The following is a 27,872-nucleotide window of genomic DNA, read 5'->3' as shown; positions in this document are numbered from 1 at the left end:
GCCTCAATTTCCCTCTTCTGGGGTCCCCAGTAACTCCACACAAACTTTCCAAATATAAATAGCCTTTTACAGGGTTAATTTATTACAGGAGTCCCACAACCATAATCCAGAATTCTCGGCACAGTCCAAAGAGTACATTCAATCCTTCAAGTCCCAATAGTCCATCAACACACCAAATACAACTCCAGACTCTCACCCCCACTTTGACTCTCAAGTCTGTTTCCAGGATCTCTCACCATGCCTCCCCCTAGCCCATCTAGCCAGGATGCTTCTCTTCCCTGCTTCCTTCTCAGACAGAATTCTATCTTTGTCCCAGAGACATCAGTGGGCTCACTCCTCCATCATTCCCCAGCCTTTAGCCCTCTCTGGCCTTCCAGTTCAGAGAGCCAGCAGGCATCTCCCTCTGTGGATCTTAGCCTTCAGTCCTCTCCAGTCATGGCTGTCTGGCCTGGGGAAGTTTGCAGGTGACCCCTGACCACCTTCAGCTTTTGCCCACCTGCTATAGTTCCACTGCTCAACTAGGGAACTCTTACTGCTCCTTCCTTCAGGGGCATCCACTCCCTGAAGTTTTCAGCCAAGCTCTGCTTTTCTTCTGAGCTCTCTCTACTTCTCTAGACACCCTCAGCTCTTCTCCCCCACCTCTCGATTCTACACTCTCCCTTACCTTTGGGCCTGCTCTCATTTATAGCTCCCAGGAGCAGCCCTGCCTTCCTCATTACACCAAACTAGGGCACACCAAGACTGGAACAGGAGACCTGAGCCCCATATCAGTTAAGGGGCCAGCTACCCTGTTACACAGGTACTGTACATAGACCTTGTCCCAAATAGTTTACAATCTAAGCATATGATGAGAGACAATAGATGCTTGCAATAAACAAACAGGGAACTCATACGGTAACAGTAAGATAATAAAGATTAATATAATAAACAATGATCATAGCACATCAGTTTAGGGTGACCAGACAGCAAGTGTGAAAAATCAGGACAGGTGATGGGAGGTAATAGGAGCCTATATAAGAAAAAGACCCAAAAATCGGGACTGTCCCTATAAAATCGGGACATCTGGTCATCCTACATCAGCTGCCTAGCCAGCCTTTCCCAGCTACACTCCCTTGTGACTGTGGTTTGACTAACTTGACCAAATTATTTCATAACTTTACGTACAGTTTAAGGAAGATCGCCTCAAGATACAACATTTAGCACTTCATGATTAAGCAGTGTCCTCATGTGCTCATCAAAACCCTTTTGATGTCAGTAGTTATGCTGAGTGATGTGGATAAGGGTCGTACGCCTCTTCTTGTTGAAAAATTCATGTACGGTGCTGTTAGCAACAGATTTTTTTTTAATCTAGATAAATAGAATTCTGCAGAGCTACATTAAATTATCAAGAGCAAAAAAATTCCTAGCATCAGTTCTGCTAGGGAAAAAAAGAGCATGTGACGTATATGTTACTGCGGCACTCTAATATTCTCCTCCTATGGCAAAAGCTTGGACATGCATGTTAGTTACTTTACCGCATCACTTCCATTTTCCAAAACTCAGCTGAACATACTTTGGCATCACCACTTTCATAAGCAAGCACAACCCCGCAGACTTCAGAAGATTACTTGTGAGTTTGAAAGATAAAACCAGCTATCCATGATTTACTGAGTTTATGAAACACATGTTCATTATAATGAACTTCATCATACTGAAGAGTCCCAACCATCCAAATGTGGGCAACAAAAATTATGTTTGGGTACTAATGAGTCACTAAACCTAAAGTTAATAAAACAAGACCATACACCAAGCATTCATTAAAAGGGAGCTTTCAATAGTTATTCATTATTATTATTACTTAGATAATGGTATTGGGGCCCAATCAGAATTGGGCTGGGGGAGGGCATACAAAAAGAAGGGATCCGAATAGTGTTTGGCTAATGTCATTTTAGTTCTAGATTTGGGAGGGGGGAGCTGTGGGTATTCTAACAGTCAGGATTATACTGTGTGTGTGTGCAATGAGTTAATGAGTTACAAGGCACTGAAAAGGGAATTTGTAGTTCTGTTGTTTAGGGCCAACAGATCAAAATGATTAAGATGGCTGGAAAAGTTCTTCCAGCTTTCTATACAAGCTGAGAAGTCAAGTGTAGGACACTTAAAAGAAACTGAATGACACATGTCCTGAATGCTGTTTCTAATCCCAGGATGTGACCTTCCTGCTCTATCTGACAACTGACCCAGGAGCTTTTAACAGTCAGTCCTTTCGCTTAAAGCTTTCAGCAGAATGTCAATTTCAGAAATATACAGATTGTGCTAGGTGTCACTACATGCCTCAAAAAATCAGCATCTATTTACAGTGAATTTCAATGAAAACGAAAGGGAGATAGATCAGTAGCTCCTTCACTCTTATTGCAAAAGCCTGTCCATCTTAAAATGTTAAGTGACTTTACTTTTCAATAGCCAGATTTCATGGCTGTGCATTTCTTTCATCCTGCAGAGCATTACCAGCAGTATGCATCTGAGCCATAATTTATTTTGAAAGAACAGACATGTAAATTGCCATTAGCTCTCAGTGAATTATCCTAAGGCTTCCTAGACAATGAAAAGTAAAGTAACCTCTGATTCTAAATGCTTCAGATAAGTCCTATGAGGGTACAATGTACAATGAGGGCTTTCACATATATTTTCTGTGAGGATGAACTTATATAACTCACTGATAGTTCTGCTTTGCTCCTTTGTATTTGAGCGACCAGATCATCATTAGTTTGTGATAATATTCATCATACCACACTCCCCACCAGTATGCACTTTCTGTCTCACCATTTATTTTAGGCCTTGTCTACCTAGGACGGTTTTTCGATATAACTTAAGGTGTGAATTTAAACCAGTATTTCAGTACAACTCTCATGTCAACACTCTTATTCCGGTAGGGGTACCTCTTTTTCCTTTGTTGTTGTTGGTCTTGTTGTTCATCTTATATAACTTGGGAAGTGATTTAAGCTGAACCGAAAAAGCCACTTTTATACTAGAATTAGAGTGTGCACATGGGGGGGTTATATGATTATAACTATACTGGTACAGCTATGTAACTATAACTGGGAAAATTTTCCAGTGTAGACAAGGCCTTAGATTCCAACAATAAATACTCTGAGCTGTTTTTTAAATATATTTTTAAAGAGTGTGGACACAACGGATACAGTCTTATTTTACAGTGCATGTAACAAATATACTATAGATTGAATTTAAAATTAAAGTGAGCTTTTAAGTGATGTGGCTAGAAGAAACGCAGAGTTTCATCCCAGATAAGTGGCCATCCTTCCTGTACAGCTAGCACTCTGCTGGGGTGGCAGGCCACGGTTTGAGTTGGGAATGACCCTCCAACAGTCAGGGGGGTCCACTACTTAATCTGTCTCTGAGAGATTGTAAGGATGAGTTACTTTGGGGAAAGCTGAAGCCTGTTTAAAGTTCTCTCTTCATTCTTTTTATTTTAAAATTCATCTCATACTTAGATTGTAAAGCACTTTAAGGCAGGTACCAACTGTTTAGTATGTCTTTGTACAGTGCCTGGCACAATGAGACCTTGATCCATGACTGGAGCCCATATGTGTTACCTCAATACAAATAAATATACATACACATCTGCGTTAACTTAAAGGAATGCAAAGAAATGGGAGGGATATATGCAAAATTTCAAAGAGTGAATATTTTTACACATTTCCTGTGGAAAAATTACATTAAAAATGCAATTGCCCTTTGAAGAATTATTGTGTCAAATATCAAGAAAAAATACATGTATTAAAGTATAAATCAGAAGTTCTGCTTTATGTGCAAATCCCAATGCAATCTTAACCATGGAGTCACTGTCAGTGCTTCATAGTGTTAGATTATCTGAAATAGTGGGCTTTAGATATCTGAATTAATCCAAACATATTTGATAACCAACTATGTAGTCCCAAGAGTTGTATTTTCCTAGGTAGGTAAAGTTACAGAATTTTTTTGCTATTTTTTTTCCCTGCTTCTTATTTTAGCTATACCTTAGGGGTTTTATTTATTTGGACTTGTACAATAAAATATACCCATACTAAAGGGTCTAGGTTTCTTGACAATGAATTAGTCTTACAACATAATAAGCATTAATAAACACCCAGAAGCATTAAATAATCATATATGGATAACACATAAATGAAGCCTGCTAGCAGCATTAAGCAATCAGTATAAACATTACACAGACAATTACGAAGTCACTCAGCCAAATAGTAAACCAAATCAATAGAAAAGCTCCCTTCCACCTCCACCCATCACCTCTGGGAGTATAAAAGCAACCTTCCCCAAAGCTCCCTATCAAATAAGAAAATGGAATAGTAAATGTTTGATCAGTTTTCAATAAGTTTCTTAGGAAACAATAAGGCACAGTAGTTTAATAATATACAACTCAGCATTGTGACTTGCTATAAGGAGTCAGGTCTGTGATTACAGGGATGATCTTTATATAATGTGAGATCAAAGTCCAAGTCTTGTAATTATACAGCTCGTCTCTGTCTTTATATTATTGTAACACTTTATCATCTTTATTATATTGTTGTTGTCGTCAAGAGATCAGTTGCCTTTCTTTTCGCAATACCTGGACTGGACTACGATGCCCTTTGTTTTGTATGTTTTGAAACCCCTGAGTATCAAGTGACTCAAAACTTTTGAAGCTATTTGAGGAAATAAAATGGTTTGGCTTGACTGAAATAGAACAAGTGACTCAGGTAGGAAAAGGGTCTCTGTTTCATGTAAAACCTCTGTCTTTCTCTCTTTATCTCAGGGGCTCTTCAGGGAGAGTCTGGTGATGCTGCATTATTGATGTGATACAGGTCTCCAGTGGAAACAGATGTGATATGTTTGGTTTCTGCTGATATCCTGGGTCGAACACAAAGCAAATTACTGAATGTCAGAAGACTCAGGTTCAATTCAACAGTTCAAAGCGCAGTTTGAAAAGTAGTCCTTGAATACTAAATCTTAAATTTAGGCCCTGTTTCAGAAGGAAAAGTTTGATGTGTACTAGAGAAACTGTGCCCCAAGCCATTTTGACAATACAGCCTTCAGCAGAGATTAAAATGCATATAGGAAGTATGCCCCTTTGGGATTTGTTTGTTCTCAAATCAGGCAATGATAGATGGGTCAAAAGCATTTAACAGCAAAAACCTGAAGAAAACCTCTCCCTACAATTCTTCCATTCCGTGTAGAGCCCTATATTTTTAAAATCCCAGTTTCAGATTCAAAACTTTCCCTTTATTGTCCCTCGGAGACTTGCAGTTAGTTGAACGCAGCATATTCATGCCTCTCAATAGATCAAGCAGAGGTGGAGGAGAAAGGACTGTTTGATCAGAGGCCAGAATCCTCTTTAGCTTGAATAGAAGTCCAAGGCTACTTTTACAAACAGGCAAGTGCAGTCTCTCTATTCCAGAAACTCTGCAAGATAAAACAGCAGTGAAATCCCAATTAGACATCAAGACTTCCACATTCACTTGGCTGTTTTGTTTAACCTGCCTTTCTAGCTTGTGGTGGCCATCAAATAAAGACCAAGTTCTCCCGATTTACACCCAGTGCAATCCCCCATGGGTCTATTACCTCATGGTAGGTGTAAGAGAAACACTTCAGTAAGACACTATGGGCTGTGTTCTGTGGCCTGCAGTCACACAGCGTTGTGTATCTTCAGTTTAACAAGTATCTTCCCAAAGATGCTCAAAGCTGAATTTTGTTTCCCAGTATCTATAAAGGCCAGATCTCATTTCTTGGCCATCAGTTTGTCGGTTTCTTTCTTTTTTGCATTCTTCCTCTTTTCATCTGTTTCTTGGATCACTCCTCAGATTAAAAAAAAAATCCTCTAGATCTCCCTGCATCTGGTGTTTCCCCTTTTCAAACAGAATCCTTTCATCTTGAAAACACCATCTCTCTTCTGTTTTGCCTACACTAGGTGAGGAAGGACAGGAAGGGAGAAATGACAGCAAAGTTACTTGGATATTATTTCTAGAGAACAAAGACAAAAATCCTCCCACTTTCCCCCCCTGCTTGCTGCTCAGGGAGGAAGCCCAAAGAATTGAGATGTAGCGGGAGTAAGGCGAAAAAATCAGACAGGGTCTCTCTCAGCCGGAGACTGAACAAGAGATAGCTGTTGACAAGAGATTGACAGGTCAGTGAGGAGAAGAGAATACACCTCAGACCAACTGTGCTCAGCCACACTTCAGACCAAAAAAAAAAAAAAAGTTCACAAAACGGTGGAAGCACTTTTTTTAAAAAAATGATGCATTTGGTGCTTCCCTGCTTTCTCTCAGAGAGCCAGTGAAATATTTGATGGGAAGAAAGCGAAGGAACCAAGGTCTGACTGTCTTTAATCTCCCCTGCGACCGCGCCGATCAGGCAGGGAGTTCTGCAAAGAGAGCGCAGGAGGCAGAGAGCGAGCCAGCGGGGACCCTCCCCGGGGCTGGCTGCAGACAATGCCATGGCCCCGTCCGCTTGCTTCTGGAGGCCCGGGGAAGGGCTCGGGGCTGGCAGGCTCACCTTGTTGCGTGCAGGTGGGCAGGGTGGAACAGGCGGCAGCCAGGGGAGGCCGGGACCGGGGGGGCTGTTCCGAAAGAGGCGAGTTAGGAGGGTAATGATTGCCATCCTGCAGCAATTTCCCTGTGTCATGGCTCCTGTTTCCTAGCAACAGCACCGAGTCCGGCCGGCACAGCAGCCGCGGCTGCCCGAGCACCATTCAAGAGCAGCAGAAGCAGAAAGCAGCGAGCCCGCCAGGCTGGCAAGTCAGCTAGCAACAACCACCGCCTCGGGCAGGAGGAGGAGGCTGCATCTGGCAGGGGGAAACAATAAAACAAGCAGGGAAGGATGAAGGATGGAGAAGGCACCGCACTTCTAGGAAACTCCTTGGAATGGCTCTGTCCGCGGGCTCCGAGGGGGCTGACAAGATCGGGTCGATCCCTCCCGCATTCCCGGCTAGGATTATGAGCCAGGGCGAGATTACGGATCTGGAGGGGCTGTGTCTGCGCTGAGATGTCCACTCGGGCTGGAAAGTTTCTCCATGGTTTCTTTATGGTGCCTGAGCTCCTCGCTGCCAGCTTTGATTCCCCCCCTCCAGTCTTCCTGGGTAAGTGAGGTTAGACTTGCTGCCATTTTGAGCAATAATTTCGCCCACGATCCCGAAAGGTTTTTTCACCCTAATCTGGTCGGGGGGGGGGGGGGGGGAGTGAAGCGGAGCAGGGAGGGGGGAGTCAATTTTCACGTGTGTTTTCTCTGTCTTGGAGAAATTCAGGGGCAGCAGTTCAGCACTGAATGGCCCCATTACTTTCCTGGAGGGGACAAAAATAGTCCATCGTGTTGATGTGGTTATAAAACGGGGGCCGGGGTGGGAAATTTACAAAGGGCTGTTAGCTGGTTGCCAAATCAATTCACGTCTTTGGTCATGGCTTAGGTGCCCAGCCGGCTTAGAGACCCTTGGAGGATTTTGCACACGCTCTAAGCCTTCATTAGTAGAAGCAACCAAAAGTTCAAAGACCTGGCAGACCACCTGGCGAGCGGTACTCAATCAATAGCTACAGACCTATCTCATTAACAGGCAGCTTCATTGTTAGACATACTGCCAGCCAGCCATGTATATACTGGAAACTGCATCGAAACTAAACCCAGTGTAAACTGGCAACTTTGCTAACTCCGTTATGTATAAAGAAAGACTGCCAAGCATGTCAGCCACAACATTTTAGTCCCTAGTAAACGTTGCAAAATCTATCGCAGCATGCTAGAAAGTGTCCTAGGTGATGTCGAGCAAATGGTCAATGGTTGCAAATTAACATCCTTTCAAATAATTCATTTCCCTCCGAACTGAGATTATTCTTCCATTTTCTACACATACAAATAGCTGAAGCAACACAAAATCCTGTATTGGTCAAAAACAGATAAGCGAGCATCTTAACCTCAGTTATTAGTGTCCAGGAAACAAAGTGTTAATCCGGCCCCTACCATGTACGTTTTAATACCTGTGACCGAGTGAGAATAACAATTCTATTCGGTTTTAGCAGAGCATCCTTAAAATAGTCATTGAGATCCGGGTTAAAACATGACATATCCTCTGGGGATTATTTAAATAGTGCTCACTATGACATAAGTATCAGTTTGTTAATGATTACATCCCACATCCAGTTTATATGGAATGTGATTGTGTATCGTGTCTTTCGTCTGTTTGACTTTCTCTGTTTTCTAATAATACAATAATTAATAATAGTTGGTGGTTTAAAAAAAACACACCCTCCCACGCATCCACCCTTGTTTCTGCGTATTCAAAAAGGAAGTGTCAAGGCAATATTGATTGCAAAGGTTGTTCAGGTCTGATTGCCATCTGTTTTTCCATCTTAACTGAGACAGCATCTTGTCTAGTGGTGTAGTGGAGAGTATCAGATCACAAACTAAGCCACCACTTAAAAAGAAATCATGCTCGGAAAATTACACTTGTGTACCAAACCATTCTTACAAAAAAAAAAAAAAAAAAAAAAAAAAAAAAAAAAGCAAATACATGGTCTGATAATAGGAAAGAGGAGACAAGACTCCATTCATTGTTAAATTACTCCCAGACATATTGTAGGTTCTCTAAAAACAGTGCCCTCAGTATTATTTTATGGGAAAATACATTCAGAACAAATGGAACGCAAAACTGTCGAATCTGGGGCTATTTGGGAATAGGATAGAAACGAAATTTAGAAGAAGCTGGGTGGGGGGGAGGAATCACTTTAGATGCTATTAACCAGCTTTCGAGGCAAGGAATGTAACTTTATGAAGCATGTTGTACTGATTGTTGTCAATTTCCTTCCTGGAAATTATTTTAGACGCTTCACCAAAATGAGAGAAAAGCCCTTCTTTAGCATATCAAAGCTTCCCTGAACGGTTTGTAATATCGTGTGAATTGTTCATACTTAGTTGTCTCCCAGCTATTTGAATACTCAGATGATGAATCCTGATGATACCGTAAATAAAGTAACGAATGTTATTTCATATGCCAGTTTCCCGACGCATTATCTTTTTTCATGGTGATTCACTCTTTAATAAAATTTGACATACTATCTTTATATACCCGCTACATTTTAACATGGAGGGGGGAGGGGCAATCATTGCTGTTACATAACCAGTTACTTTGAACATCATACATGTTTCCAAATCAGGCAGCTGTCCAGATGATGTACCCATACCGTAAGCAGAAGAGGATGGGTTTCTAGATCACTGCAGCTAAAATACGAAGGAAATGATCTGGAAGAAGCTTCCAAAAGGTACTATTATCTGGGTATTCAAATGCTTTCCTTCTGTATTTCCAGTAATTAATTTCCCATTCACTGGCACAAAAAGTATGTAATCGGTTAAAATCCCTCAGCAATGTTTAAGCAGTGTAATACAATCGGTGACATCCATAAAACAATTCGTATTGCCCGTCTGGTTTTATTTCCAAAATACCCAGACCACTAAAAGGCACGGGCTTCTGCGTGATACTTCCGCTAACACCAACCCCCTGCACTGTGCAGTGTCACCCTTTGACCCCATTAGAGGAACAGGGCCCACGAAAGATCTCAGCAGCTTCTTCAACGACAGGAGCAGGCTGCCCTGCAGACTCATTCTCTACCCAGCACGGATGCTCTTCTGTTTGTTTGCACTGGTGACACGACTCTTTCCTTAACTCCTTTGGAGTCTGTAGAAGTCAATTCGCTGTTTGCAGAGTGAACTGAGCAACGTCATGGGAGGGACACATGGCTGCTTCCCTTCCCAGGTTACCTAACGTTGCTATCCTGGCTGTCTGGATGCCTAAGAGGGCCCAGCTTGTCAGTGGCTGAGACCCTGCTTGTCAGGACTTTTGCTAAATACGGATTTCCCTGGCTAGGGTTAAAGCACGGGCATTTTGTGAGGTATCTGTTGAGGAGCTGCTCCTCCAGCTCTGTCCCCGGCCCTCACCCTCTTCTCTCCCTTTTGCTGCAGGAGCTGGAGCCGCTCTAGGGAGCAGTGCCCCGGGTAGCCAGCCATGATCGCCACTGGAGGCCTCCTGAGGATCTCGGCCAGGAAACAGGACCCCCTGCGACCCCAAAGCCAGGCCCCCAGACGCAAACGCAAAGCCAAAAAGAAGCGCAAGAACGACGTGGTGGTGGTGAAGGGCAAGCTGAAGCTGTGCTCCGCCTCGGGGCTCCTCGCCCTCTGCGGCATCCTGGTGCTGCTGGTGGGCATCGCCTTGGCCGTGGTGGGCTATTGGCCCAAACCCAGCCCCGTCTACCGGGAGGGCAGCTTCGGGGGGAGCAAACACCTGCCCGCGCAGGGCGGCGCCACCAAAAACCGCTCCAGCCGGGGCCAGCCGGGGGCGCAAGGGGGATCCCCCCCGGACACCCCCAGAGCCAACGCCTCCTCCTCCAGCAGCAGCCGGGGGTCCCCCCGCGCCGCGCCGGCCCCTTCCTCGGTGGGTTTCCTCTTCCAGCTCTTCTCGGGCTACCTGCACTCGGACAAGCTCAAGGTGCTGGGCCCCCTGATCATGGGCATCGGCATCTTCCTCTTCATCTGCGCCAACGCGGTGCTGCACGAGAACCGCGACCGCAAGACCAAGATCATCAACCTGCGGGACCTCTACTCCACCGTCATCGACGCGCACAGCCTGCGGGCCAAGGAGGGCGGGGGCCCGGCCGCCGCCCCGCTCAATGGCTTCGTCAGTTACGTGCAGCAGGCCCGGGGGCTGGGCGGCGGCGGCGGGGGGGAAGCCTTGGGCGCCGCGGCCAGGCTGGCCCAGAGCTCCTGGCCCCCGGCCCTGGGCGCCCCCGCGCCCCGCTGCGCCTCCTTCTCCGCCTCCCCGCCCAGCCTGGCCGAGGCCGTCTACAGCATCTACCGGGAGCGAGCCGCGCTGGGCGCCGCCACCCCGCCCTGCAGCCCCGCGCCCGGCTGGGGCCGGCGCCGCACCGCCGACTCGCTGGTGGGCTCCTCGCTCAGCGCCTTCCCCCTGCTGCCCCTGGGCCAGGCCGAGGGGACGGGCGGGGAGAGCTGCGAGCCCGGGGCCAGGGCGAGCCCGCGGGGCGAGTTCGAGCGGAGCCTGAGCGAGCTCGGCAGCGGCAGCCCCCTAGGGCCCGGGCAGGGGCGCAGGCACCAGCGGGTGCTGAGGCGCCAGAGCACAAGCTGCCTGCCTGACGCCAGGCGGCCCCTCTCCCCTGGCCCCTCTCAGACTCGGGCTAGCAGCAGGGAGCTGGACTCCACCAGCCTTTCAGCCAAGGCGGCTTCTTCCACCTTCTCCAAATCTCTGGATCTGGGCAGCTCGCCTCCCGTCACTCCGCCGGAGGTCGGGCGAGGCTCCCAGACTGACCCATCCAGCAGCAATAAGGGCTACACCCACCTGGAGGAGGCAGGCACCTCCTTGGAGTCTGTTGCAAACACCCCGGCCTGTAAAACCCAGGACTGTGAGGAGGACCCAAAAGGGGAGATCGCCCCCCTAGAGGGAGCCGGCAACGAACAAACAGTGCAGCGTCCTCGGCAAATTCAGAGACAATATACAAATAAAGAGAAGCTCTTCATGATTTCCAGGTCGCACGCCACGGCAGGGCTGGAGGATGGGGAACTGGAAAGCACAGGCGTTTGAACAAACAGGGAAAGCATCAGGACAAGCAAGCCCTCTGCCTCCTTGTGGACGGAACCCGGTCAATATGCAAAGAGCTGCAATATGTTATCCTTGAACTGCATTCAATAAATTCCTATAGATGACACCAGGAAACAAAAAATCTTTCTGTCCGATTGTGATTGTATGTTCCATGCAAACCAAATTGTATTAAACATCAATAGTCCAGCAAGTTCTTCGAAGCAAAAGAATACCATTTTGGACAACATAACTGTACACTTCATAGTTTTTATTTCTAAGTCCCCCTCCCCCCCAAACCCTCTTCCTTGGGTACTCTGATGCCGGTTTGTCACTAACTGCTTCAAAACCACCAGCTCCTGTCCTAGCTCCAGCGCAAGGTGGTTTTCCTTCAGCAAACTGAGCTCTCCCCCTTTGTTTTGGTTAAATCACTCAAAGTTTGCAGGGCCTTATGGATGAAGTATCTTCACAAAGAACACTCTTACAGGCATTTGTTTAAATTCTGGAAAGATGACAAGGGAGGAGAGAGTGGAGCTGGACAAAGCTCTGATAATCTAATTGGAACTGTTTACAGTCTTAAATTAGAGACCTAATAAGACACCTGGATACTTTATTAAGTATTATCACACATGTACTAATAGCATTAATAAATTTTTAAAATAAAAACGTTTAATCATTTTAAAACAGTTCTCCCCCTATAGTGCTTACAGATCAAAGAAGACTTTTGTATCAAACTACTAAATATTACAGATTAGGTATAAAGGACAAAGGTTTGTTTATGTTGCTTTTGACATAGTAATATTTTCAAAACAAAGATATTGGGTTCAATCGCTGAGCACACTGCACTTTAGTACAAGCAGCAGATTCTGCTTCTATTTCTAACCCGTGTTTAATTGGCATTTTAGATGGTAAGGAATCAGAGATTTCGAGATTCTAAAGAGAAAAATTGAGTAAGGTTTTACCTTCCATTAAAATTAGATTTTTCACGAGTAATACATTAATCTCAGAAACAGTGGCCCATACTTTGTAGATCTTCGACTTCCCCAAGAACAGTCAATGTAAGATTAAGTTTTTCTACAGTTAAGGCTCCAGTCTTGCAAACACTTAGGCACATGCTTACCTTTAAGGATGCAAATAGTCCTATTATACTCTGTGGGTTAAATTCTGGCCCCATTGAATTATATGGGAGTTTTGCCATTGACGTCAATGGAGACAGGATTTCACCTTGAGTGGGTAAAATAGCATGTTTCCTGATGGTTGGACTATATATATAATATATGAATCAAACAGCTATTTGGTAACTGGGAATTTTACTTTAATAATTACAATAAGACTGGCATTTGCTTCATTAACTAGAAAAATCTCTTTCAACTCCCAATTTCAGATACCAACAAAATTTTCTATTTCAAATATATATTTAATATGCATATGACGTTTCATTATGTTAACCACAGAGTTATTGAAGTTAAACATTATGATATGTAAGTAGTGCATTGGTTTTCTCTCTCAATTAAGGTTTCCATAATAGATTAGTATTTAGTACATATCTAATAATTAAATATAGGTACAATATAATAAATATACTGATCATTACATTTGATTGTGAAGAGTGAACAGCAACAATAATTACTAAATATAAGAATGAATAATTTTTAAAATATCAGATAAGAGACTGCCATCTTGAGGCTCTACAATTTTCCAAAGAGGAAATGTAGTTCCCTTTTGCAACAGAAAGGCACAAGCATCACAGCCTCATGTACTGTCAATGGCAACCAAGAAAAGTACCCATATGAACTTTGTTTAAGCATTGTTTTTGTTAAACTGCTATCTAATGTTGTTTAGCCAGCCAGTGTGGAAGTGACCAAAATGTTTTAAAACTATGTGCATAGGCTGGAACATGAATTTTATTTACAAAAAGATAAACAAACATGTCTAGGCCCTGCACAGAGTGGGCAGCTTAACAGTGTTAGAAGGCAGTTTAATCAGAATTGATTTCATCATGATTACTTCTGGCTCAACATTGGGCCAAAAAGTTAGAAGGAAACTTCTGTTCTGTGCTTTTCCCATGATTTTTAGCAGACGTCTAATGAAATATCAGGAAAGGGTCATCAGGCACTGAGAGAGGGATGCTAGTTATACACAGTTATGGAGATTTGCCTTGATCCTGTCTGGGAAGGTGCCTGTTCAAATCCACATGGGGGCAGAGCAGGAGTCTACCCACCAAATCTCATTGCAGGATTGGGACCATAGTGGAAAAAATGACAGATTTTTTAAAAAATAAACCTGAAAAAATCATATTATATACACTGTTTCTATTTTCATTCAGTAAAAGTTTATCCAGCCATCTAAGCTATAACAATCACTTTTATTTAAAGATAACACAAGATGCGACCCAAACCTTTTATTTGATTAGAAGGAAAGTACTTTTAAATTGCTGGGCTAGAGTGTGGGGGCTTTTTTCTTTTTGTCGGACCGTGAGAGAGTATTTTATTTCATTGAAATTATTATTAAATTTATCTGTATTTGAGAATCTGTTAAATGTGTCAAAATACAATCAGGAAGCCTTTTTAAATAGCACAGCTCAATTTCAATGATCACCCTTTTCAATAAGTACTGTTTTAGACTTCTCCTAGGTTGCCGAACATATTGAATAACAGAATGTTTGTATGCAGAACTGAGCTTGATCAATGAAATTCCACTTCAGTGGCTAGTAGAGCTGAGTGAATAATTTGTAGCAATTAATTTAATAAACATATAAAGCCTTTTTTCCAATTTGCAAATTGTCCATGAATCCCTATCATTTTTGCAAATGTATTTGCTAATTACAGGTTTTCACGGGATAATTTATGTAAAGACTTTGCATTCTGTAGAGTTTGTTCAAAACTCAAGTTGAGTGAGTTAGTTATGTATGGAAATGTAGGTCAAAGGTTTAGTGTTTCTGTTTTCTGATTGGATAAGCTTAACTCTTAGCAGCAGGTTTCTTCTGTGAACATTCATACTGGTAATATTAAAGTATCCCTAATGCTGTCAATTGAGATTGATTGATAGAGAAGGGTAACTTAATCCATTTCAATGGCATCACACCTGGTGACATCACTCTTTGAGCACCACCTCTTTTGGACATTCATCTCTACCTGTTCCTGCCCCATCTGGCACTCAGCTTTTCCCCTTCCCTACTGTACCCACCCCTAACCCTACCACTTCTGTCTATCAACCAACCTTCACTTGCCCACTCTTTCCCCCCCCCCCCCCCCCCCCCCCCCCCCCAGTTTCTCTCCTATCTCTTCCCTTTCCCAACCTGTTGTATCAACCAGGCAAGGTACTAACAAGCTTCAACAGGACTTTTTTTTTTCAAAGTGGAAACCCCTTTACCAAGCTGCTGCTGCACCCTCTGTAGCTTTCTCCCAGCCTCTCAACTCCTCCCCCCTCCTTCCTGTTTCCTGTCCTTTCAGACTCCCAACAGCCAGTGCTCCCAATTCTAATAATTACAAGCAACATTTAAACACCACACAACCCTGTCCTCTCCCATCCCCTCCTATCCTGGGAATCGCGTTCCTCCTTCCAACCTCTTCCCCACAACCTGTGCCCAGCTGGTTCCTCCACAGGCCTTAATAGAGGCTTAGGATCTGAACCCATAACACTGTCTGTATCTCTTGCAAATACACTTTGAATATAACAAACATACATTTTCAGGAGTGTGCACTAAGCTAACATATTAAAAGCAAAAGACTTGCGGAGACCAACTATTCTACCAAGGTCCTAAGAAAAATTCCTTGAGAAAAAGTTGGGTTTCTGCCTAAATTCCTCTGGGCAGTTGTATGACTGGCCATAAAGTTGCCACTATCCTTTTGTAACACAGATACCTGTACTTGTTTTAAACTAGACAATAAGACATAGGAGGTGGGGAGGAATGTTTGGGTTTTGAAATGTAAGCAAGGCTACTTAGTGGTTGCAGGCCTACTTCTTTTCATGTGAAGTTCAGATAGCCTTAATATGAGTCATTTGGGGAAGAAGTTGTGTGCAGGAGGGTAGATGACTTTAGAGGAGAATTTGCATGTTAATACAAATGGACATCTTAAATACTTTAACAATTTTGAAGTCCACCATATAGCTCAGCATTTCAGAATACCTCTAATATAAACTAGCTTAAAATACATCTAGTTGAGTGATTATATATATATATATATATATCATGACAATACATTTTAATCAGTTTTCTTCTAGTTTTCCATCAGACGCATATGTTGTCTGATATTTGGGTAAAATTATTAATACATCATCTGTTCTGTTGTGAGAGACATAATGCAGGCTTTGTTAAACTATTCTGCTGAAACGTTTTGGTTAGGTAATTGTTTGTGTGGTTTTTTTAAACAATCCTGTCCACAAACTGTAACCCCAAACAGCAAGTCATAGCTTGTGTACAAACATCTGTGCAGCTGGATGTTAATATAAACTATCCCTATTTCGTGTCATGCACTGCTTATCATAGCAAATGTTTTAAAAACAGGTATATTTTCAAGGCCAGCATGGAAGCAGCAGCAATGTGGATTAAACTCAGAACAATGCATTTTAGCCTCAGTCGCAAGAATCTTTACATTATAAAAAATGTATTAACAGGGCATAGTTTGTGTGTTCAATAATGATGATCTTCACGGTTTGTTAGGATCATGGATCTTAAGGTATGAAGGAGAACTTTTGATAGGAATTTCTATTATTAATTTTAACATTTTTCTTGTTAAACAAGTATATATAAACAGAGGATTTTGTTCATATTGGGGAAATAAATACAAATGAATTTTCTTGATAAGATTACTCATATCTTAAATAGATCTCCAATTAACACCTTTCATTATTAACTTGACTCAAGCAGTTATTTATTTTAATTTCAAAATGCAAAGCAGAAGAGAATATATCTCAGGCTTTCGGCGTAACAAAATACAGAACAAAAACAAAAATCGGACCCTGTTATGCACCCATCCTCACTGAAACACATAAAAAGTTCTCAGAAGTGTCTGACAGCTAACAAGTTCAAAGAAAGACCTGCAAAGAAAGAGAAATGCAAAGAAAGAGAGAAAGAGAAACTGCTCACAAACTTTCTCTCCAGAAACAGCTGAGTTTGTTTCCGGCTTCTTCAAGGTTGTCAAAAGAAAATCAAAAGACTACATCTAAACTTTGTAACTTTAAAAAAAACAAACAAACAATGAATCAGAGATGTGAGCAAGGCACAGAGCATTTGCAGACAAAATCTCTGATAGGAGACCTATATTAATCCTCAGCCACAGAAAAAACAGCAGTGGAAAAGTTAACTTCCTATGTACTTTACCAATGCTGAAACCTTCAGCTTAGTAATGTTTAAGTACATTGGAAAAACTCTCACATTCACGGCTGTGTCAAGGTTCCTCCCCAACTCTGAACTCTAGGGTACAGATGTGGGGACCTGCATGAAAACCTCCTAAGCTTACTTTTACCAGCTTAGGTTAAAACTTCCCCAAGGTACAAATTAATTTTATCTTTTGTCCTTGGAATAACCACTGCCACCACCAAACTCTAACTGGGTTTACTGGGAAACGTAGTTTGGACACGTCTTTCCCCCCAAAATCCTCCCAACCATTGCACCCCACTTCCTGGGAAAGGTTTGGTAAAAATCCTCACCAATTTGCATAGGTGACCACAGACCCATACCCTTGGATCTGAGAACAATGAAAAAGCATTCCGTTTTCTTACAAGAAGACTTTTAATAGAAATAGAAGTAAATAGGAGTAAAGGAATCACCCCTGTAAAATCAGGATGGTAGGTACCTTACAGGGTAATTAGATTCAAAACATAGAGCATCCTTCTAGGCAAAACCTTAAGTTACAAAAAAGATACACAGACAGAAATAGTCATTCTATTCAGCACAATTCTTTTCTCAGTCATTTAAAGAAATCATAATCTAACGCATACCTAGCTAGATTACTTACTAAAAGTTCTAAGACTCCATTCCTGTTCTATCCCCGGCAAAGCAGCATACAGACAGAGAGACACAGACCCTTTGTTCCTCTCCCTCCTCCCAGCTTTTGAAAGTATCTTGTCTCCTCATTGGTCATTTTGGTCAGGTGCCAGTGAGGTTACCTTTAGCTTCTTAACCCTTTACAGGTGAGAGGATTTTTCCTCTGGCCAGGAGGGATTTTAAAGGGGTTTACCCTTCCCTTTATATTTATGACAGGCTGAGTGACAAAAGAGAGGAAACAGATGTGAACCCTAGGGGCAGGATGGGGACCAGCCCCAGGAGAGGAAACAAGGAAGTGTGGAATGGGGAATAATGTCACTGAAAATTATGTTGATGGAGATTTGTGTGACTTATCCCTTTTATGCATCACTCAGTTTCTTGTTTTATCTATCAGTCTTGCTTTGACAGATGCTAGGGCACTACTCTACTCATATGTACATGTTTCAAATTCAATTTCTGTGAATAGTCTCTTAAAATTCACTATTTCTGCAAAGATTCTGGCCAGTAAACTCATTCAATAGAGTATTCCCAGAAAGCAAACACAAAAGGGGTACAAATATAGCTGAAGTGAATTCAATATTTTATTCAAGTAGACCTTAATAGAAAGTATTTGAGGATTTTATATTTATATAAAATTATACATCTATCTATCTTAGGGGTTCCTTTTTATTAGTTAAATTGTGCCCATCACTAGTTTCTCAGTGCTTCTCAAGTAAATAGGTCTGCATGGCCAGGTGCTTTATAGGCTTCAAGGCCAAGATTTTCAAAATGTGCCTCACATTTTGGGTGCCCACTTAGAGATATTTAAAAGTGGCCAGATATTCAAGGAATGGGCACCCCAAAATAGAGACATGCAAAATCACTAATCACTGTTGAGAATCTAGGCCCAGGAACTTTCTGCTCTTTTTCCTGCTTTGGTACTGAGAAGGCTGTCTTAGATATACTTACTTGTGGGGTTTTCTTCTTTTCTCCTCTTCACACTCTCCCCCTCTTCATTCTGGTGAGAATGAACCTCAAATCCAACCAGCCCTTCCTGAACTTTGAGAAAATTTGAGTCCAATTCCAAACTAAACTTTGCAGTTAAAGCTCAATACAGTAAGAAAGAAAGAATATACTAGGATTATTTAGATGATTTTGGTGCATTCAGCCTTTTTATGAAGGTAATACCTATTCTCTGGGCTAAATAAACTCAGATGCTGAAAGGAATGGAAACTATTAGTCCAGGATGTGGTTAGTAAAAGGAGGAACTATCAAGTTATTTTACTGAAATGTCTAAGTACATAAAAGACAATTAGGTTGGGGGGGGTAGGTTTTTTGTTTGTTTTTTTAATGTCAGCTGGAAAAAATAGGAGGTAGCCATGTTTATTGTAGGGGTATGGATAGGGAATTTGAATGACAGTAGAGAAAACAAAACGGAGGGACTTGCATCCTCTATGCCGATTGAAACCAGTGTTTTCAAATGTTCAGTGGGTTCAATACCTGTACAAAGCCACTGATGGCAGCTGACATTTTGCTGCTACTTCATTAAACTAGACCTCCTGCTGGGAAGAAGATGGAGACACAGGAAATGCAACTCGCCTTTCAAAACCATGGAAAAGGCACAGTCTTTCAAAGCTGATATTAGATAAATTAGCTCTTTTTAAAGGAACACAGTTTAATAGCTTGGCTAAACAGTCTTTTAAAAAATTATAATTTACAACAACTTTGGCAGCATCTTCTCTGGGCTGGGCTCCGCAGCTCAGAAGCATGATAGCAGTGCACCTTACAGGGACTTCCCCCCTGCCCCTAAGATGCTCCCAGTGATACTGGCATGCCATGTTCATCAGGACTTGTGAAGAGGCCTGTGTAAGGATCCCAGAGACAGACTCCACAGTGCCTGCACCAAGAGAAACCCCCTCTGGCCAACTACAAGGTTTGTGAGGCCCACTTACCACAGTGTGATGCCCTTCAGGGGCTGTAGGAGAGGTGGGGGCCTTATTCTTGAAATGTATTTTAATACTATTAGGGTTGTATAAAGTATAGCATGTCTTCTACTTCAGCAGATTTACACCACCAAGGCATTTTAAAATAAGATGCTTTGATCTCAGCTGTTAATATCCAAGATACTTCTATGGCTCCGATTATTGCAGTACTTGAGCACCTCACAGTCTTTAATGTACTTATCCCGGAAACATCCGTGTGAGGTAGGAAAGTGCTGTAAAGTGGGGCACAAAGAGACAAAGAAACAGAGAGAACCATGCCAGAAAGATGCTAAAACCCAGATCCTCAAAGGTATTTAGGTGCCTAACTCCCACTGAAATCACTGGTACAGAATTATTTGGTACACTAAGTGTACCAGAGAATTTGTATATTAGTTTTGGTTTAACTCCAAAGTTTTAATTGCGGGAGGGAGGGATGTACTTTCCTTTGTAGTCTAAACCTGACACAGGTTATTAATTTTCTGTGGTAATAATACTGCAAGCAAAAAAATTATTTGTCAAATGACTAAACACTTTACTAGGACAAAGTACTGGTAGCTGTGGCTTGTAGTGAAGAAAAATAGAATGCTTCAAGAAAGCAATAGAATTCTAAAGGCTCATTCGGTGACCTAAATGCTAATCCCTCCTCTGTTTATGTAACCACACAAGTCTCAGACTAGAATGGTTTGGAAAACTAAATCTAACTTCTATGCTTAGGAGCCTTGCACATTTGGTTGCACAATTCTTTATTTTTCTATTGCTAGTTTAATTGAATTTATGCTGGACTCTCCTTTCAAGTAGGCCTTCTTTTAGTAATGTAGGTTTCTAAACAGCCAAGCAAATCATAATCCAAAATCAAAGGCAGCATATTCTAAGGGAATTGGGTCATGTGGGATGGGAGAGGAGACTGAAAATGAGCCTATTTAGACTGCAGTCTTTTTTTTTTTTTTGGGGGGGGGGGGGAGGGGGGAGAAGGGTTGACTAGTTTTGTATTTGATACCTAGATACCCTAGTGATGGGTGCATTTGAAATTCACAAATGCCACTACATAGGTTAAATATTACATTAGCAGCAGTAAAGATAATTTTTAAAGGATCACAAGAACTAATGAATGAAAAGCTCGAAAGAGTGAAAGCTTGAATGAAAATTATGGTGCTCTGTTGTGGGCATGCTGGAGAAACACAGATGGAAACAACTCACGCTACAAGATACCAATTCCCTTTATGACATCATTTTGGAGAGGTGGGGCAAATTAGCCAACCCAGGCTCATATGGTATCATTGCATACATGTTGCCATATGGCCACAGTTCCCAGCATGGCCCCCTGAAGCAGTGGCTTGTGGAACACTTCAAAAGGGTGTATAGGAGCCACAGCTCCCATGGTTCTCTAGGAAACTCCCATAAGTTCCCAGTTTACTGCTGTCCATGTATGGACTAAAGCAAGTCCCAGAAAGTTCCAAATAAACTTCCACTTATGGTTAACCCGTTTCACTTCTTACTCCCTAAGCAGAACCCTCAACTATGATACTCTAAAACAATTATTCTAAAGCACAGACATGCTAAACAAGTTATACTTTAAATGACCAATTCCAACACACTTCACCTACATAAATTCTACCAATCTCTTGTTTAGTTCTTCAATTGCAACCTAAAAGCAATTTCCGCCAGCTCCAGCATGAACATTTTTCTTCTGCGTCACTACTAAAGCCTCCCAACTGCTGCTCTCCTAAAAGCCAAAGCAAACCGTAAATTAACTTTAACAGCATCCCACCGATAGCTCTGCCCTCCCAGAGCCAGAGGGATCTTGCATTGGCATTGAATCCAACAGCATCTCCTCTCGCCCCAACACTGGGAACACCAGTAGCAGTTGAGAGGAGTTAACAGGGAGCAGACTATCAAAATCCCAGACACTCAGGGCTCCTTCCTCAAACTAGATGGCCTCAGCTTCAGCTTCTCTGTGTGGGGGGGAGGTGGAGGGAGAGAGGATAAGTCAGGGCCTTTCAGCCACTCTTCCTATTATTCAACTGGGCCCAAAGCAATCTGCTCAAAATACTTGTCCCTCCTCATGTGGAAAAGCAGCAGCAGCCACGAGAGGCCTCCACAGCCTCCTGATTTTCATTCAGCTCTGAAATTTGGACTCTGCTTTATTTTTCTGTTTTGCTCTATAGCTATCAGTTGTCAGTCTCTCTTTATCCCACCCTTGCCTTATCTTTGCAGCCATTCAGCAGCACAGCCTCAATCTCTCTCCCCCTTATGCATCTCTCCCTCCTTTTTTCCCTTCCATCTCTCCTCCATCTCCCCTTCTGGCTCCTTTTCCCGACTGCCTTCACTTACACCAACCATCCCTTCCTCTTTGCCACTTCAACCCCCAAGCATCTCAGTCACCCTCCTTTCAAAATGAAATGTTTGCAATATACGAACTACATGAATCACTGCGATGTGATATTAAATATGACATGACTGACAACACAACACCATCCCTAACGCTAAGCTCTTTGCTTGTATGTAGTACCTCTTTCCCCACGCTTTGTCTTTGTTTAGACTGTAAACTCTCCATCACAGGTAAATCCCTCTGATTATGCCTTCATATCTACAATCAACCTACTCTACTCTAATCAGCTGTCATTTGGGACTAGCAGGTGCCAGAAGATACTCAGAAGGTGATAAAAGCCAGCAGAGTGGGAGAGAGTAACATGACTGTCCTGACACGGCATTTAAAAGAGAGAGAGAGAGAGTGTTCAGAACAACGGAAGGTAGGAGGAGGCACAAATAAGTTAAAGAGGTTAGACAGTAACCTCAGCAACCCAGTCACAGATCTCATTGTATCCACGGGTCATCACAGACAAACCGGCAGTGGAAACAGGAGCCTGAGAAGAAAGGAGGACAGGTATTTGGAATGGCGGAGAGTGATGCTATGTACTTGCTGTGGATACTTAGCAAGCAGTTCTGTGCTGGGGGTAGTAGAGCCCCAATGTGCTTCCTTAATCATTGAGGGTTGATGTATTTCCTGTCCTGTTGCCTAGCACTGTCTCCATTGTCACGGTGCATTGTCTTTGCAGTGTGTTTTCTGCACAGCCATTGTTATACTACTACTTCAGGTAGATAGGCCTTTTTTCTGCTCATTTTGATTGGTGAATCTAGTGCAGAGGATGAGATGCACGACCCCACCCTGATTTTACATGTGCACACCCCTTCCCTGAGAGACTTATGATCAAGTCATCATGCCTCGTATGCTGGAACAGACATTTTCTTCTGGATTATTACTAGGGTTTCAGGGCTAACTTTCTTCTGTTTTGCATATTCTTAATTGTGGATCCAAAGGGACGATGTGGCCCAAAGTCAAAAGTATTCGATGCATTTTAATTCATTACAGTTGAAGAGCTATGTTAAGATAAAATGTTTGCTGTATTTTTTCATTCCGCTACTGAATTAGTTTAGTCTCTGTTCAAATAAGCATCGTATACAGCGTAACGATTCACCAGCCAGTTCTGTTAATTCTCATACAGGCAACACTTAAAGACAAAGTTCTCAATGGCAAGGTTTTCTGGCAAACAACTCTAGCTATGTATCCAAACTCTTCAGTGGAGTGTCTTGTTTAACTTTACAGTTGTAGATAAAAATCACACTGGCATTTTAGCCAAATGCGTGTTTTAAATAATTCAGCGACCATGAGTAAGGGCTGTACTATCTTTTCTGCCAATTTTCTGTGGGGCCAGCGTGCAGTTTCTCCCAGGGCAGTCTCCATTCTGAAACACAGGACACACCCAGGCAAACTTGGAAAGGCTTCTGCAGGCTCTGGAAGATGGGATGATGGAGATGGCTGAGCACACTTCTCCACTGAAACGGGGGGGAACCATGACGAGAAGATGTCATGTTAATTGACCCTTCATGCCCAGGGGTCAATTAAAGCTATAAACCTTTCTGAACCGAGGTTTATACACCTCCAAAACCGAAATGATACAAAACTGACACTAGTATAAGGGTTTTTTTTGTTGTTGTCGTGTCAGTAAAGTAATGAAGGAAACCAGTACAGTTAGTACTTCTGCAATTCTCATCTTCAGAGTTTTCTTTTTTTTTATTTTTACCATGGCAGCAAAGTTTAAGTAATAATATTTAAGCTTGTATTTAAATTATTGAGTTATTATTTGCCCACCAAAGCTGTATCGTGGAGTTGGGTTTGTTGCATGTGGTCATTTGTGGGGGGGGGATGGGGGGGGAAAGAGGTCATAAAGATTCTCTCACACAGATGCATAGAGGTGACATCCAGGCCATCTGATAAATACATTCATCTCACACATTTGACGGCCCACTCATGCACTTCCTCAAGACTTATTCTAATGCTACAACCCCCTGAACAGTTTCAAACAGCTGCCATTCAAAAAAAAATTAATTAAAAAAAAATCAACCTGTTAGAAAAACATTTCCTCTTTCTCCCTCACAGCTACCCCTGCCTAAAGCATAGGATGGGTATGATTCAGCCCTGACCCAGTTTTGCTAAATAATATTTCTCTAAAAGTGTAATTGTTTTAAAGTCCAATATCCCTCATTCTTGCAGGGACTAGAAGATTTACCCTACTGGGATTTGAGATTACCAGGTTGCTCTGGAAAGATTTGAGATTTCAGACTTAAAAGCATGTTGAATTTAAGGTACAGAAAAGCAATTTTAAGAGTTGGAATCTTGGTAATTAGGACATCGGGCTTTTCAGGAGGAGGGAGACAAAGGTAGTGCATGTGATGAACTGGGAAATAGGTATATTATTTTTATGAACATGGTATATGCTTTTGTGTTGGTTTATGGTGGGTTACTTGCTCTGAATTTTATCAAAAGGGATTGTTAAAGAAATCAAGCAGGAACGGTAAAACAAGAGCCGAGGTAAGGAGCATCTCCACAAACACTCAGGTATATAGCTGTGATGGGAGAGAGGGAGATCAAACAGAGCAATAAACCATTACAGGACTGGGCTCAGAAAAATAAGTGGGGATTGAGTAAATTGGGAAAAGCTGCCCAGGCGAGACAGTGAAAAGCTGACAGGCTGGGACTGACTGGGAGACACAGAGGAAGGTCTGCTGCCAGGCAGTCTTCCTTCGAAGTTTGGGTTGAACGTTATACATTTAGGTTTGCTTTATCTTCCTCTGGCAATGAATATATAATTATATTTTAACCCAGTGTTCCTAAATACTGTACTCCTGTTGTCTAATAAATAATGTCTTGTCCTGGGTCACTGCAAACAGCTGTTAGTTGCATAGCTCCGAAAGGGTAGTCTCCCACAGGAGCCGAAACTCATTTGGACCTGATGAGCCACAGTGGGAAAGAGGTACTGAAGCCAGGGACGCAGTCATGGAGTAGCAGAGCCATGTGGCTCCCCTTTGAGAAAAGTGGAGGCCCAGGGCCTAAGTGGGATACGTTCGATGAAAGCCTGTATAAAGATCAGAGGCAGACCTTGCTCTGTGGCAACACACAAAAAGGGTGTTTTTAAACATTTTTAAAATAGGTTTTCTATAAGATAGGTAGCAAACAGTGTAGATGATAGTGCAGTCAAAAGCTTTCATCAGTATGAGTTTGGAATGACCAGGGCAACTCACTCAGGACTTTAACATTAGTGATAATGCACCTATGCCACACTCATGCTGGCAAAATCTCTATGCTACACCACTTCATCATTTATTCCATGTTTACGCACATGCACATTTATAGAACGTATATTTTGCTAGTCAGGTAATCAAATCCTGTCTGATTTAAAAATAAGCAGGGCAGAGTGCCTCTTCGACAGCAAAGGCTTCAAATTTGTACGTTTTGCAAAATATATAAATATGATTCATTTTTACAATTTTGAACTAAACCTCTCAGCAGGTAGAATATTTTCATCCTCTTAAAAACCCCCGCACACTTCTGGCAATGCTTGTATAATTATATTTGTAAATGTTGTCAGTGAAAGAAGCTACATAGAACTGTTTGACTGAAATACCTTTTGGATTCAAAGTGCCTGATCACCCCCCCAGTAATGCTAATGGTTAACTGGCCTTAGCACCTGATCCTACCTTATTAGTAGTAGCATTACACTAGTGTCCAAAGACCTCGGTGAAGTGTGGGACCCCATTGTGCCAGGAGATGTACAAACACACAGAGAATTCAAGACCTGATCAGAAAACATCAGTGACCAACTTTTCAGAGAGATCACAACCTGTGCAGGTGCAGAGGTGTGATTTAAATAACTGTGCACATATTTTTCCACACTATTTAGTTTACAAATGGAAAAATAATTTGTGCTGAAATTTGCATGCTAAAGGGAGATCGTGTGTGTGTAAATCATCATGTTTATGCACAAGTGATATACACAGTTTTTGCACACAGCCAGTAACTGAGCCAAATCCTGAGAACTGTTTGAAACTGTGGCATAACATATGGTGCAACATATGCATAAGAGTTTAAAACAGGTGTCCTAGAATATGTAATGAGGCAATGGCTGCTCCCATCATAGCAATGTTTTAAAGGCATAAGCATGGCAATTAGGAAGTAGGACAGAAATGGTGGTGTACTACGAACCTGCCAAGAATTACAGAAAAAAGCAGTAACACCAACAAAGTCAAAATAAAGAGAGCCCACACATCCAGAACTCATGAAAGCAGTGGGAGTGCCTCAGAAGAAGGGAGACCCAAAGCACCTGGAGTAAAAATCTGTCACAGAAAGAACCAAGGCTGCTGCACTGAGGTAATGCAAGAGTGACTGCCAATCAACGTACAGGGCAGCACACAATATGGGCAATAAGATGCTGGCACTAAGTCTCAACTTTTTAAGCAGCATGCAAGGTGTGGCTTGTGTGCTCCTTTCCCCAGTTGTGTTGGCAGGATTGCACTACACAGATTGCCCTTTGCTTCTACGGAGCATGTGCCGGTCACCTTCGAGTACCAAGTATGTTGCAGAATTATCAGCTGCTCGTGTTCTGTGCCTGTCACACTTGCCAAATTCTTACCAGCCACGCCTTCTGTCATGGCTGTGATATCAGGACCAGCCTGGGGTAGATGGGTAGAACACAACACTATGTCCTGCTCTTGCTGCTGCTTCTGTGTAATCTGCATAGTTGCTGCCACTGTGGATACCTGTGCCCTTTTTGTCTGATGTTACATTGCCCTTTTATTCATGCCATGCATTAAATGCTTAGGAGTGACTGGGCTGCATAGTGAGAGTTTCCTTACTGCACCAGCCTTCATAATTTTAGCTGCGGTCTGTGACACTGGATGCATGCTTAGCAACCCCATTTTGTGCAGGCTCTTTTATTCCCGCAAACGACGTAACAGTGATACACTCATATCAACTCTCTAGGCACAGCCTTGAATATCTAGCCCCTGCTGCCTACTCTCAGCAGTGCATAAATCCAATGATCATCTAACTGATAGTTCTCAATGCTGGTTCTTATAATAGCGTAACCAACCCCTCTACAGGGTGTCAGTAAGAATGTTGTGGTACACTGGTGTCTTAGATGCTTAGTAGCTTACTGTGTGTATCACCAGCTCACAGGTTAGCAGCACAGGTCCGCCACATGCTCACAGGTGCTCCAGGCACTAGAATCTTCTGGATCTTGCTGTCAGTGGATTCCCCAACCACTAGCAATAGTGTTGCCAAGCCTCATGCTATGTGGTGTTTTTCTTAAAAGCCCCAGCTCCTGGAGTCCTGATATTAGGTGAGAATTGCAGATTTTTTGGTGTGTGTTTGTTTTTAAAGAAAGTTTCTAGCTCTCATGGTTGCAAAGACAAACCTTAATATGTGAACATAAAGACCCAAAACTCAGAAGGAAAGTAAAAAGCCCATCCAAAGGTATTCATTTTAAATGTCATCATTTTGAAAGCAATATCATAATTTTTGGAGATTTGCCTAATTTTTCAACTCTCCGGATTGGCAGTTCTGTAGCACACTTGAAGAGAGAACTACTTAACTAGGGCTGCCAGAAATAGGCCTACATCTATTCTTGCCAGAATCTTAATGCATATTTATGGTCTCCAAATGACCTTAAGTTGAACTTTGGTCAGTTTACGAGTGGAAGATTCTAAATTTAATTTTTTTTTAATAGATCTACTTTTTAACTAGCAGCCGTGCCCCTTCAGGCTGAATTGTTTCAGGCTCCTATGTCACCATCAGTAATAAATATTTTACAGTAGAGCTGGTGAAATAAATATTTTTTTTCCTCCATGAAAAACGTTTATATTATATTTCTGGCAGAAACTGGAATACCAAAATACTTTGATTTGAAATGCTGCTATGGTGTATGGTGTATGGGAATTGTAGTTTGGGTCCCTCAAGCTCCTATTTTTCTATCTACAGGCCAAGCTCCCTAGT

General features: G+C 42.4%; 1 protein-coding gene across 2 annotated transcripts; it reads left to right on the top strand.

The window, feature by feature from the left end:
• Positions 1-54: 54 nt before the first annotated feature.
• TMEM200C (transmembrane protein 200C) lies at positions 55-14,365 on the top strand. 2 transcript variants are annotated; one of them, XM_037892836.2, is made up of 3 exons: positions 55-7,105; positions 9,168-9,272; positions 9,970-14,365. In XM_037892836.2, exon 3 carries the CDS (start codon positions 10,013-10,015, stop codon positions 11,597-11,599), a length of 1,587 nt encoding a protein of 528 aa, XP_037748764.1. In that variant the 5' UTR covers positions 55-7,105; positions 9,168-9,272; positions 9,970-10,012; the 3' UTR covers positions 11,600-14,365. The 2 variants fall into 2 exon arrangements, with proteins under 2 accessions (XP_037748764.1, XP_037748765.1); XM_037892837.2 differs by lacking the exon at positions 9,168-9,272.
• Positions 14,366-27,872: the final 13,507 nt, after the last annotated feature.

This window comes from Chelonia mydas, chromosome 2 (assembly GCF_015237465.2).
Source record: "Chelonia mydas isolate rCheMyd1 chromosome 2, rCheMyd1.pri.v2, whole genome shotgun sequence".
In the NCBI taxonomy this organism is placed as follows: Eukaryota; Metazoa; Chordata; order Testudines; family Cheloniidae; genus Chelonia; species Chelonia mydas.
Note: the sequence above shows the minus strand (reverse complement) of the source record. Positions and strands in the feature narration are given on the sequence as shown.

Coding starts and splice junctions, on each gene's coding strand:
- TMEM200C (XM_037892837.2), top strand. CDS start 10,013: ATGATCGCCACTGGAGGCCTCCTGAGGATCTCGGCCAGGAAACAGGAC.